Raw genomic sequence first — 13259 nt, 5'->3', positions numbered from 1 at the left:
TGAGTGATAGAAAAAGTCTTTAATGTGATGATTAGATTTTTTTTATTCCTACTAATTGATGAAGGCAGTTGGGATTAAGGGACTAGAAGATACTAGAATTATTTTATGGCTACCATTGGCTCTACTCCCCCTCCCTCCCTGCCCCAAAGAAGAGTATGTGCTCATGGGGGTGGATTCTGGGTTTGCAGCTGGAGGTGGAGTGCATGGAAGAGCCTAATCACCTTGATGTGGACCTGGAGACCCGGATCCCTGTCATCAATAAGGTGGATGGTACTTTGCTGGTGGGTGAGGATGCCCCTCGCCGGGCTGAACTGGAGATGTGGTTACAGGGTCATCCAGAGTTCGCTGTTGATCCCCGATTTCTAGCGGTGAGTGGCAGTTCCATCCAGCAAGATTTAAAGTCATTCCCTTGGTGTTTAAGCTGTGTGAGAGGGAGGAAGCATGCCGTATTATGTCACCATTTCTGTATCTGCCAAATCAGAATAATAATACCTCGTCTTCCCAACTCACAGAGTTGTAAGGATCAAAATAAAATAAGTTAAAGCACTTGCTAAACTAAATACTAGGCAGTTATTTACTGTTGAACTATTATCTGATCACCTGATTTTGGGGGGAGAGATCAGCTTAATGGCAGTTTCCCACCAGGACTAATCCTTTCCTTGCCATGCAATAAGCATGTATTGTCAAACTAGACACTAGTACCTTAATAATTACTCCAGGGAAGATTTTTATTCCTCTAGGATGACTGATCCTTTTCTATTTCAGTATATGGAGGATCGCAGAAAACAGAAGTGGCAGAGATGTAAAAAAAATAATAAGGCGGAATTGAACTGTTTGGGAGTGGAACCTGTCCAGACAGCTAACTCTAGGAATGGGAAAAAGGTGAGTGAGACTGAGGCGTTACCACTCTGTTCCCACACTAGATGTGACTGGAGAAATTATTTGATGCTATGTTACTTACCTTTTTAACAGTGTATGAAAAAAATTTATCTTCAGTCCACCAATCAGAAAACCAGAGTAATTTTATTGGTTTTAATACAGTCCTTTAGCATTGTCATCTCTACAATAGCATAAAGTTCTAAAAAGTAACTAGCACGTCAAGCATGTTAAAACACAAGAATTAGTAAGATGTGTTGGAACATTCAAGGCCTTCTGCTCTTCTAGGGATTGACTAGGGAGTTTTGGCAAATCTTTAACCTTTCAGTTTGCACATCCTGAAAAGTTGAGGGTATTGGAGCAGATAATCTCTTAAAAGTTTTAGGATCCTGTTTATTTATTTATTTAAAAAAAATTTTTTTTTTTTTAACGTTTATTTATTTTTGAGATAGAGAGAGACAGAGCATGAATGGGGGAGGGTCAGAGCGAGGGAGACACAGAATCTGAAACAGGCTCCAGGCTCTGAGCTGTCAGCACAGAGCCCGACGCGGGGCTCGAACTCCCAGATTGTGAGATCATGACCTGAGCCGAAGTCGACCGCTTAACTGACTGAGCCACCCAGGCGCCCCAGGATCCTGTTTATTTTAGAAGGGACTTGGGGGCTACTAAGGAAAATAGTCATAGCGTTTTCCAACATGGAGGAGTTTGAGAATCACTGATAATAACGCCAGTAACGGAAAAAGGAAAGGAAAACATGTTTTATAGTTTGAAACAACATTGGTTATTCCATTATTTTCAAATGTACTTATGCTTTTACCCCAGTTATAGGCCTTTTGGTAGATTAAGTGCTGATAATCCTTTCTACCAAAATATAACTGTAAAAGTTTCTCTTTGCTATGTTAGCCTTACTTTGGGCAGTAATTATATTTTTTAAACATATTAAATCATGGTTGGTTTGGGAAGCACTTAAAGTGATAAGTACTTGTATATACTCCCTTTATCTAATCATCCCCTTTCATGTACATCTTTACATATATATGTAATATGTATATAAAAATACAATGTATCTTTTAGCAAAGTCAGTTTCCAAATAAACATTATCTTTTGCATTTAACAAATTGAGATCATTATTTTGCACATTATAGTAATTTGTGAGGGGCATTTATGAAGCTTATTTTTTTTTATTGGTAAAAGTGGTTTCATATAAGGATTGTTGGCCATAGAAGAATAGTTTAATTTTTCCTCTTATCCTCCATGGGACCAAAAGTGTGATAATAAGCACAGTGGTTGATATGTGAGACTGATGGCTGAAGGCTGGATCCTTCTCTGTCTTGAATTTCACGTTACAGAGCAGCTTCATAAAAAAGGCTTTTCTCCAGTATTACCTATTTTTACCTCAAGTATTTTGTTATTTCTTTATAGTCAGTTGAAACAAAAGATCCTAGGGAGTCACAGAAAATCATAATATGACTAGTACAGAATTGTTGATGTAGACAGAATTGATCATATATCTAGCACTGCATTATTACTTGTAACTGTGGGAGTTTAGGTGCTATTATAGTTATATTTTAAAAGTCTATACAAATACGGAGTATTGAGAGGTTTATCTCCAAATCAGAAAGGTATATTCCCGTGTCACGTGTTAGAGTTAGATTGGTAAATAGAGTGCAGAGATATAGGCACCAACTGTCTGAGTTTAATTCTAGGTTACCCAGTATTGTACTTAGGTCTAGCAAAGCAGAGGTACTAGTTCCAGCTTCGGTATACTTAATTAAAATTTACAGTCAGAACATCTAGAAGAAGTGACTTAAAATTCAGCAGATAGGTTCTTTTTATCAGTGTGAACAAAACTTAAATTTCACGAGGAGCTACCCACAGTCTTTTTGTTGTTCTAAACATCCAGGAGTCTTAACCTGACCTGTCTTTAGTTTACCACACTCTGATATTCTAATGAGTGATAACTTTGTGAATACCAATATAGTCGTTCTGCACTTCACATGATAAATTTCATGTGAACAACCTGCCATCAGTAAAGTATACTGTGCAAATACTGATTCACTCATTGGCTTACTCAGGCCCCTTTAATTTCTTAAAGGTAAGAAATGGGCGGATGGACTAAAGATACAATGTAGTCACGGAAAAAAGAAAACTCTGGTTCACATGAGTATCAGTATCAATTCCTTGATCTTAGCTTGGGCCTTGCAGTGCTTCCAGCAGCTACATCCAGCATTTCCTCCTCCTTATTACCATCAAGCCTTATCTGAATGTGCTTGTTTTGCTGCTCCTAAAGATAGAGTCAGTGAAAAAGAATTTGCAAGCTAGGGCTCTGTTGGCTTCTATTTTGCTTTTTGACTTTCTTACTTGTTTACCATCTTCTTTTCCTTTCTCCTAGGGTCACCATGCTGAAACTGTGTTCAACCGGGTTTTGCCAGGGCCTATTGCACCAGACAGCAGCAAGAAGCGGGCCCGTAGGATGCGACCAGACCTTTCTAAGATGATGGCCCTAATGCAGGGTGGAGGCACTGGGTCCCTGTCTCTGCATAATACCTTCCAACACAGCAGTAGTGGCCTGCAGTCTGTGTCATCTCTGGGTCACAGCAGTGCCGCTTCTGCATCTTTGCCTTTTATGCCGTTTGTGATGGGTGGTGCAGCATCATCCCCTCATGTAGACTCCAGCACCATGCTTCATCACCACCACCACCACCCCCACCCCCACCATCACCACCATCACCATCCAGGCCTGAGAGCCACTGGCTTCCCTTCTTCACCAGCCACTACCACCTCTGGTACTGCCTTGAGGTTGCCACCACTGCAGCCTGAGGAAGACGAGGACGATGAGGATGAAGATGATGATGATGATTTATCTCAGGGCTATGATAGCTCAGAAAGGGACTTCTCACTCATTGATGATCCTATGATGCCAGCCAACTCAGACTCGAGCGAAGATGCTGATGACTGAAGCCCCAGCATGGTCCCCATTGCTTGGGTGGCTGCTGTTATTTTCAATTACTCTGGCCCTTGGACTATGGAAAAGTGGGAGGGGCAGGGGAGATGTGGGGAAACCCAGGACTCCAGGAGGTGAAAAGGAAAAAGAAAACTTGTACCTGATTGCTTCCAAAATTGAGAGGATTGGGTGGGCAGGGGGAACTCCTAAAAAAATACATGACCACTTCCTCATTTCTGGGGAAGGAAAGGAGACTAGAGCAGCTGATGTGCTCACCCCTCCCTAAACCCCTCCATTAACCACAGACTATGTAGCGCTGGCCCTAGCCTCTGGCAGAGCCTGTTCCTGGCCGAACTGTGGATACAGCTGGAGGGTCAGGAACTGTTACCTTCCTTCCCCTTGGCATTAATAAATTTAAGTTAATCCTTTTCCACTCTTCCTTTGTTCTATATTTGCTCAAACCCAATATAAAGGTTAATTTTGAATTCATGATGGGTAATTTCAATACCATTTCCAAAGTTCATTATCTCTCATACAAAGTTACCTTGGACAGGACAGACAAGTCGTCTCCACTCCACCAAAGGGCATATGTTAAGTGTAGTCCAGCTTGCTAAAGGCAAGGCAATTATTTAATGTAAATAGTAGGCAAATGTTCAGATTCAAACTCCCAAGTTCTTAAATGAGGAGGAAGAATGTTGCCAAGGAACCATGTACATTTTACCTGGAATTAACTGAAATAACGGTGCTTTTGAGAAGCCTTAAGAATGGTGTCACTTCATGGACTGTGGCAAGGGGACAGGCTGACCGGAAGGAACGTTGTCAAGATTTGAGCCGGGTTGGGGGGGGGGGGGCGGAGACTGGGTTGTGTTAAGCCCCTCAAGCCATTTGTTTCCTACAACTCTTCTCCCACCATCCCAGGGCTCAGATGAAGCCTGGGCATTTCATTTCCTTTTCTAAGGCAAGGTCCTTTCACCATAATTTATTGGTAGGGTGCGTTTTTTTTCTCCTCGGTTTGTTCTCTGTGTGTGCCCGGAGCCTCAGACCCAGCGTCCCACCACGAAGGATCCTTCTAGACCAGGAGCTGCAAAGGGTTTTGCTTCCCCACCCTTTCTAGGAGGGGAATGCACCCAGCCTTCCCTCTCCCGTCCCACGCCAGCTCCCGCTCTTTCCGCTTCCCCGGCATTTGTCGGTGGGTGGGGCCATTGCAGCGGCGCGCGGCAGCTCGTGTGGGGCGGGGCACGTGTGGGGCGGGGCAGGCTCGGCAGGCCTCCCGCTTCCTTCGCGGTGCCCCGCCGCTGCCGCCTCCGCCAGAAGTTGGAGCTCCTGCAAACCGCAGCCCGACTGAGAGTGAGGGCGGGGCGGAGCGTCACGTGATGACGTCGCTTCGCGTGCGGCTGTTGCTAAGTTGACAAGAAAACCCCGCGAAAATCTAGACTCTTTTAGTGTTGCACATTTTGTTGATTTTCCACTGTCTTTCTTCCTCTCCTTCCGCTAACCTCCGGAGAGAGGATTAAAAGAAAAAAAAAAAAAAAAAAATCCAAGCGCTGTCGGGACCCGGAAGCGGAAAGGGCATCTTTGAGGTCGATACTTCCGGGTCACTGGGAGAGTGCGGGATTCCGGGGCCGAGAGCGGGTGGCGGATCCGGGACCTCGCGTGATTCTCGGAACCCGAGCAGGAGCGGCGTCTGTGGCTATGGCTGTGACTCTGGACAAAGACGCTTATTACCGACGAGTGAAGAGACTGTACAGCAATTGGCGGGTGAGATAGATCCCGTAATTTTCCCTGGGGAGCCCCCCTCTGCCATCCCATAATAACCCCATTTCTCGGCGCCCTTTTTTCCCTTTCCGTCGGGAATTCCCGGGTTCAGTGTCGCGCCCCTTTAGTTGCTGCAGGACCATTCACCGCAGGCCGCCCCCAGCGCCGCCCCGGAACAGGGAATCCCCCGCAATCACCCTGCCCTGCATCCACCACCATCTTCCCCGCGTGCTGGCCCCCGTCATGCATAACAGCCTCCTCTCACAATTCCTTCCCGCCCTGGAAGAGGCATCATCCTTCCCTCCCACTCTGTGATCACGTCTTGCTGCCCCCCTCCTGCAGTGTTCATACACACCCACGCACTCGCTCTGTCCTTCCAGAATCCGAGTATTCCGCCCCAGGTCCCGCCAGAATTGGCAACCTTCTTCGTAAAGGGTGGATGGAGGGGCCAGCAAGATGTGAATCCGGCTTTTCGTGTTTATCGTTTGCGGGGCTTTTGCTGGAGTTCAAAAAAAAAAAAAAAAAAAAAACCGCTCACGCGCAGCCGTCTCATGTTCTAGGCCCTGCTGTGGGTAACACAGAAACCCTAATGCTGAAAACCTGCAAGCATTAGTAATGCAAAAACGATGTGATGCTTAAAACCTCACTAGTTTTCCTCTTTGGTAGAGTATCCGGGGCACGTGTTGAGAAAAAGCGCTGTTGCAGTCTCCAGTGTTTTAAAGGTTGGGTAATTTTGCCGCTTGAGAAACGTCCACGATTGAAATTTATTTTTATGAAAGTAATTTATCAATTCATACATTTGATTGCGTCCTGTGGTGCAGGCTGAGCTGTCGAGCTTAAGTCTGGCCTCTGAACTCTGTCATCCAGGGAAGCTAAAACTAATAAAGACTTTTTAAAACCTGAAAAATGTCCTGACAAAAGTGATCAGTTCTGATTTTCAGCATGTAAATTGCCGTTCAAAGAGACCCTCCACTAAAAACCAAGCTATTAAACTTGGTCAGTTACCTGCCAGTCATATTAAAGGTTCATGTGTCTTTAATTCTTTGAAGATAAATGTGTTAGATAATTGAAAGTAAAACGGATTCTTTGTTGCATTTTTATGAAAATAAGGACTTAATCCTAGAAAAATGCTGAACATAGTTTTATTTTTAAGATTTTGTATTGGTTAATTTCTATCAAATGTTTTCACAGTTTCTTTCACTGTTACATTTTTAAATAATGCACGTTACAAAAACTTTCTGGGGCACCTGGGTGACTCAGTCCGTTGAGCATTGAACTCTTGATTTCAGCTCAAGTCAAGATCCCAGGGTTGTGAAAGGCTCCTCCTCCCTGAGCTTGGAGCCTGCTTAAGAGTCTCTCACTCCCTTTGTCTGTCTCCCTTCCTGCTTGCTCACACATATGCGCTCAAGCTCACTCCCTCTCTGGTGCTCGTGGGCTCGCTCTCTCTCTCCCTCCCCCTCTCCAATAAAAAAAAAGTTGAGCATTCGACTTTGGCTCAGGTGGTAATCTCATAGTTCTTGAGTTGGAGCCCCACACCAGGCTCTCTGCTGTCAGCACAGATCCTGCTTTGGGTCTCTGTCCCCCTCTCTCTCTGCCCCTCCCCCGCTCGCTGTCAAAAATAAACATTAAAAAAGCATGCTGTGAAAAAAAATAAAAATGTGTTTTTAAAAAGAAAAAAAAAAACCTTTCTGAAAGTTGCAGTATTTTCCAAAGATTGATGTACAAGGGTGCAGTATATAATAAATATAAATAAATCAGAAACTCTCTCTTCCACTCATATACCCTGAAATTATACAGCTTAGATGTGTAGGTTGTTCCTAGTCCCAGTAATTAAGAGTTTATCAGGTTATTCTTCATCTTCTCTAGATCATTCACAAAAGCTAAGATTCATTTAGTCAGTGTTCCATTAAGTGATTGATAAATGCAAAGCATGAGACTGGGAAAAACTGGAGGCCTAAAGACAGATTGGCAAACTTAATAATATTAAGTAGCAGTGTTTAAATCAAGGAAAGTTAAATTATAGGCCCTTGTTTTTTGTTCCTCAAAAATATTTTTGAGAGAGAGACAGAGGGAGAGGGCGCAAGTGAGCAAGGGGCAGAGAGAGGGAGAGAGAGAAAAGTGGGGCACAAGTCCACCCAAAGCAGGGCTCCAGCTCATGATGTGGGACTTGAACTTACGAACCATGAGATCATGACCTGAGCCGGTCAGATGCTTAAGGACTGAGCCACCCAGGCACCCAGAAACCATTAAGGTTTATCCTGGCCCTTCTACTTACGTCATTTGAAGAGGTATGTTAAATGTTAATAAGAACTGGTATTGTATAAAGTTATGTGTCAAGTCCACATGAAAATGTACTCATTAGCAAAATTTGTGGCTAATTATTTTGAAAATCTTATTTGAATAAACTTTCTATTTTCTTATAACTGTGAATTTTAATAATTATGTCCAGAACCCACCTGTAGAATTCCTTTCTGCATCATAGTCTTTCCAGGTTACAGTACTTCATTCTGACCTGCTTAAACAAAGATCATGGTTGTCGGGTAAATTCTGGTTGCTTATTCTCTTAGCTGTAGCAGAAAGATAGTGAAGCATATAGGTGCGTGCTATATGTATTTTTTACACTTTTTCCTTTTTTAATAAGAAAACTAGCCTTGAGATGCAGGAATAGCTTGAACTATACAGATCCCAAGTCTTGTATTGTCCATACCCATCTTCAAAGAAATATCCATTATGAAAAAAATTCACAAGCTAGAAAATTTGTTAGTTGCCACATCCACTTTTTTGTTTTAAATACCTGCACGCATAAGCTTTTCAGAACTGTGTGATTGTGTGTGGTAGCTCCAGCTCTCTTCAGCCATAGAGATTAGTGGAGAACCAAAAAGCTACTAACCTTATTTTGTTTTTTAGAGAGAGAGCATGAGCGGGGGAGAGGGTCAGAGGGAGAGAGAATCCCAGGCAGGCTCTGCACTGAGCTAACGTGGGGCTCAGTCTCACGACCTGGGATCATGACTTAAGCTGAAACCAAGAGTCCAGCACTCCACTGACTGAGCCAGCCAGGCTCCCCATGTTTTGTTTTGTTATTTTTAATAAGAACAGGAGCTAATGTGACTTCTAATCTCACTTATCTGCAAATTGAGTTTGGGTTAAATACATATTGTGAGGCTACTGCAAATAACATATTATTTTTTATTACAGTTTTCATTAATTTATGTCTAAAAACAGCAACATCACACACTTCTGTTTGAGTAGAAATTTCCAAAACATTAGTAAGTATATAGTGTCATTTTAAAGATGAGAAAATCGGCTCAGTCGAAAATCAAACAGGAGATCTTCGTGTCAACTAGAACTTATTACTGTTTTGTGACTGTAGATGTTGGAGTCTAGTCCAGTCCTGCCTCTTCTATTTTAGATCAGAACTTGCGTGAGCAGCAAGCATTTGCAGCCCTTGTCTATTTCTGTGTTAGAAAACTCCGGGTAGTGGCAGTGGATCGTGAGAGTGGGCTCTGGGCTTCTCCTCTCCTCTTATACTTAACTGGGTCCTTATTTAGGGCTCCCAGCCTTTTCAGGATTGTGATCATTTTTAACCAGGTACTATGATTAGTACTGCATGGGGTAAGAGGTGAAGGAGGTTAGTCTCCATTCTGCAGTTCAGCTGCTTTGAGAACCGAGGGAAACAATATCCAGGCACACCTAGAACCCTACCTCTTAGGGCATCCTGCTATGTGTGAACCTTGACTTTAGTCATCTGCCTTTTATCCCAAAAGAATTATGTCACCGTTTTCAAAAGGAAAGCCAGTCCAGTGCGTTCACTCACGTGCCTGTATGCCACGGGTCAGGATGGAAATGATGGGTGGCTCTAACCCTAAAAAATAAAGTTTGTGTCCATGGAGAAAACTTTATGCTATAGTGTCCGTGCCTCGCTCAATTGGTGCTTTCTGACTGCTGATTTTTGTGTTGCGGACGAGTGTCTTGTTCTGGATTGCTCTCCAAAAGTAGACAGTTACCTTTTATGGCTTAGGAAGGTTCTTTAAAATATAGGCAATTCCCATGCTTCTTTCATCAAGATATTGGGTTATTTCTATCCATTCCCATTCTTAATGGCTCTTTTATCTTGAGTGAGGTAGATAAAGGTTTAAGTAATGTGTGGGTCCCTTGACTTCAAGAAGAGGAGGCTAGATGGAAGTAAATGCCTGAGCAGGTTGGGGTACATTTATTCTTGCATGCTCAACTTTTATAGTCTACTCCCGTTACTAACTTTCTTACATTTTTATCCCTGGTTACCAATTCTCGTGCCTGGCATGTAGTAGCCACTCAATCAACGATGGTGACAGTTTCTGAGCTTTCATGCATCCTTGCTTGGTTCGAAGAGGCTTCTGTCCAGGCTACATATAGGTGACCATAAGTTCTTCCTTTCCTGGTACTATTCACCTGTTGTCTCTATGTAATTATTAATGGCACACCTTTTTATTCTCCAGATTGTCTTGGTATGAATGACAAATTATATCCTGGCTATAACCCGGTACTTCAAAAATGTTTCCTCTTTTTAGTGCAATACCCATTTGGTTCAAAGGGAGATAGTTGTTCCTCTGTCATGGTATTTCCCCAACTTTTATTATTCTGATACCACCTTCACAGTTTCTGCTTATTCATTGTTATCTATATGTACTTTGTACTTTGTTACTTTTAATTAAGTAATAACATAGGTTTTTAAAAAAACAGGTAGTTCTGAAAACCTTAAAAACCAGTCAACTGCCTCAGAAGCAGTTACTTTTAGTTCTTCTGCTTCATATTTTGAAATGCTGTCTATACATTGTTATTTCTTGAATTGTCAGTCTTAGATATTAACTGTTGTCTTGTTTTGGTAGTTTAGGATTTAAATTTAACTTTTGTATTCTGTCACACTTCATTCCAGCTTCCTTACCTCCTGATACTTTTTAAATCTTTCCCTGACAGGGTTGCCTGGGTAGCTCAGTCGGTTAATAGGCTCAGGTCACGATCTCGTGGTTCATGAGCTCCAGCCGTGCGCATCGGGCTCTGTGGTGATAGCTCAGAACCTGGAGCCTGCTTTGGATTGATTCTGTGTCTCCTTCTCTCTCTGCCCCTCCCCCAGTCACACTTTGTTTCTCTCCCTCTCTCTCTCTCTCTCTCAAAAATAAATAAACATTAAAAAATTTAAAAAAATAAATTTCTCTGGGGTGCCTGGGTGGCTCAGTCGGTTAAGTGGCCGACTTCGGCTCAGGTCGTGATCTTGCGGTCTGTGAGTTCGAGCCCCGCGTTGGGCTCTGTGCTGACAGCTCAGAGCCTGGAGCCTGTTTCGGATTCTGTGTCTCCCTCTCTCTGACCCTCCCCCGTTCATGCTCTGTCTCTCTCTGTCTCAAAAATAAATAAACATTAAAAAAAATAAATAAATCTCTCCCTGACACATTGTTATGGAAAACTTCAAACAGAGAGAAAAGTCAAAGATTTTTACAGTGAACACCTGTGTACCCACCACCTACATTAATAATTGACATTTTATTATACTTGATTTATCACATATCCACCCCTCTTGATAAGTTTTTTTTTTTTCACAATTTTTATTAAAATCAGTAGTAAGTTTACATTTTTATGCTCATGTAGATACTTTCACTGCTGGGTGAAGTAATAAAGTACAATTACCTTTCCTATTCTCTACGATTCATTTTTCCTGACACTAGTGATTGCCTAAATTTCTCTCTTTTTTTAAATGCTCCTAGCCCTAATTATTTCCTTCAGGCCTGTCATAATCTTCTCAATCTTTTATTTTAAAATTGTCACACTTGGGGCATCTGGGTGTCTCAGTTGGTTGAGCATCTGACTCTTAATTTCAGCTCAGATCATGATCTCACTCTTTGTGGGATCAAGCCCTGCATCAGGCTCTGCACTGACAGCATGGAGTCTGCTTAGAATTCTCTGTCTCCTTTTCTGTCTCTGCCCCTCCCCCACTCGTGTTCTCTCTCCAAATAAATACACTTAAATTTTTCACACTTGTCAGATATTTTATTAATTCTGTGTTGGGTTTTTTTTTTTTTTTTTAAGTTTATTTATTTTGAGAGAGATAGACAGAGAATCCCAAGCAGGCACCACGCTGTCAGTGCCCAGTGTGGGGCTCCATCCCATGAACCGTGGGATCATGACCTGAGCTAAAATCAAGAGTCCAGATGCTTGACAGAGCCACCCAGGCGCCCCAATTCTGTGTTGTTTTTTTAGCTTCACCACCATTCCCCTCCCCCAACCTTACATTATATTGTTCTATCTGTACAGGTTGTTCTCCAAGCCTACTGAACTTGGGACTTTCCAATATTGGGTCCCCTATATCCTACAACCTTTGTGTTGATTTTTTTTTTCTTGTAAGAGCATTTTCTCTAAGCTTTTTAAAGGATATAGAGAATATATGTTTCTTAAGCGATTGTGTGTCTTAAGTTTTATTCTGTCTTCACTTTTGGTTAATAATATAGTTAAGTGTGATTAAAATTCAAGGTTGAATTCAGCTCAGAATCTAAGCAGTCATTCGGTAGTCTTCAAACTTGCAGTATTTTCAGAAGGCAAATGTGTCTCTTTCCTGATTCAGTATATATGGCCTGTTCTCTCTGAAACATTTCAAATCCTCTCTTTATCCCTTGTGTTTTGAAATTTCACTGCCTTCATAGGAGCCTTTTTTTTTTTTTTCCTTCCATGCATTGAATTGGGGGGGCGGGGGGGGGGGTTCTGTTCAGTCTCCAGGCTCAGTGCCCTTCAGTGTTAGATTCATTCACTGTTTGATTACTTTTTTCCCTCCATTTCCTCAGTGATCTTTTTTGTTGCCCCTGATATTCCCCTTCCAGAGCTTTAGACCGCTTGACTTAAGTTTGTTGGCTATCTTTCAGTTTTGTTTCCTATCTTTGTCCTCTATTTCCAATACTGCTTCTTAACTTTATTTTCCCACTTACAGATTTTTAAAATTTTCAGCTATTTTTAATTTCTTCTTAATCTCTACTCTCGTTGTTTCATGGATATACTATATTTATTTTATAGGAGGTGTTTTTATTTAATTTTTATCTTCTGTTCTCTGTGTTGTCTGTTTCCTCTGAGTTTCCTTGATTCCTCTTACATATTGGAGACCTCACAGACACCAAAGTAAGACTTGGCTACCCATCCGTATTAAGAATAAAATAATAAGACACTGGTTGGCAGCTCTGCATGGATGGGGCCTCTCAAAGAATAGGGGTAACTGTAGAGTGAATAGGCTCACTTATTCCATGGAGGACCCCCAAATGTCAGTATGTGAAGAGTTTTCTCTGAATTCAGTGAGGACATGCAAAGAAAAATCTTAATTCGTTCCTGATGGTCACTCAAAATACAGACTTTAACTTTCTAAAAATTAGTACTTGCTTCTGCTGTGCCTAATATCTGAAGCTAGAGCCTTTTTGAGCTCATTTTTCCAGAGATTTTTGCTAAAGGATTAGGTGTTGTCTCAGGACTTTCAAGAACTGGGGGGGGCAAGAGGCAGGGGAGTCCCTCTCTTAAGCTTACTGACCAGACCTTCCGTTTTTAGCCCTGAACTCACCCAAGTGCAGTATACTCCGTTCCCTTTCCCTGATACTTGGTGCCTCCAGAGTTTAGCCCCCTGGGGCTCTTTGAGATCTGCATACCTTACCATTGAGAAAGCTTGTCAGGCACTTGGGGT

At 42.3% G+C, this 13259-nt stretch overlaps 2 protein-coding genes and 1 long non-coding RNA gene across 8 annotated transcripts in view; 2 read left to right on the top strand and 1 right to left on the bottom strand.

Annotated features, from left to right (window-relative positions):
* The window catches only part of CHD8 (chromodomain helicase DNA binding protein 8), a 61518-nt gene extending 57270 nt beyond the window's left edge, over nucleotides 1–4248 (top strand). For 5 of the 6 annotated variants that reach the window (XM_060619163.3, XM_060619160.3, XM_060619165.3 and 2 more), the window contains exons 36-38: nucleotides 189–368; nucleotides 766–882; nucleotides 3269–4248. In XM_060619163.3, coding sequence (XP_060475146.1) covers nucleotides 189–368; nucleotides 766–882; nucleotides 3269–3835 — 864 coding nt within the window. In that variant the 3' untranslated portion in view covers nucleotides 3836–4248. The remainder of the gene's footprint in view (nucleotides 1–188; nucleotides 369–765; nucleotides 883–3268) is intronic. The other variant, XM_060619164.3, reaches the window with a different exon arrangement.
* On the bottom strand, nucleotides 1–4533 carry LOC132669380 (uncharacterized). Its single transcript, XR_009606098.2, has 2 exons — nucleotides 4365–4533; nucleotides 1–421 (listed from the first exon to the last, which is right to left on the bottom strand). It is a non-coding gene; the product is annotated as an uncharacterized LOC132669380 (long non-coding RNA).
* Nucleotides 4534–5235: 702 nt separating this feature from the next.
* The window catches only part of SUPT16H (SPT16 homolog, facilitates chromatin remodeling subunit), a 39749-nt gene continuing 31725 nt past the window's right edge, over nucleotides 5236–13259 (top strand). Inside the window, exon 1 of the mRNA XM_060619167.3 lies at nucleotides 5236–5578. Coding sequence (XP_060475150.1) covers nucleotides 5513–5578 — 66 coding nt within the window. The 5' untranslated portion in view covers nucleotides 5236–5512. The remainder of the gene's footprint in view (nucleotides 5579–13259) is intronic.

Source organism: Panthera onca, chromosome B3 (genome assembly GCF_046562875.1).
Source record: "Panthera onca isolate mPanOnc1 chromosome B3, mPanOnc1 haplotype 2, whole genome shotgun sequence".
Classification (NCBI taxonomy): Eukaryota; Metazoa; Chordata; class Mammalia; order Carnivora; family Felidae; genus Panthera; species Panthera onca.
Note: the sequence above shows the minus strand (reverse complement) of the source record. Positions and strands in the feature narration are given on the sequence as shown.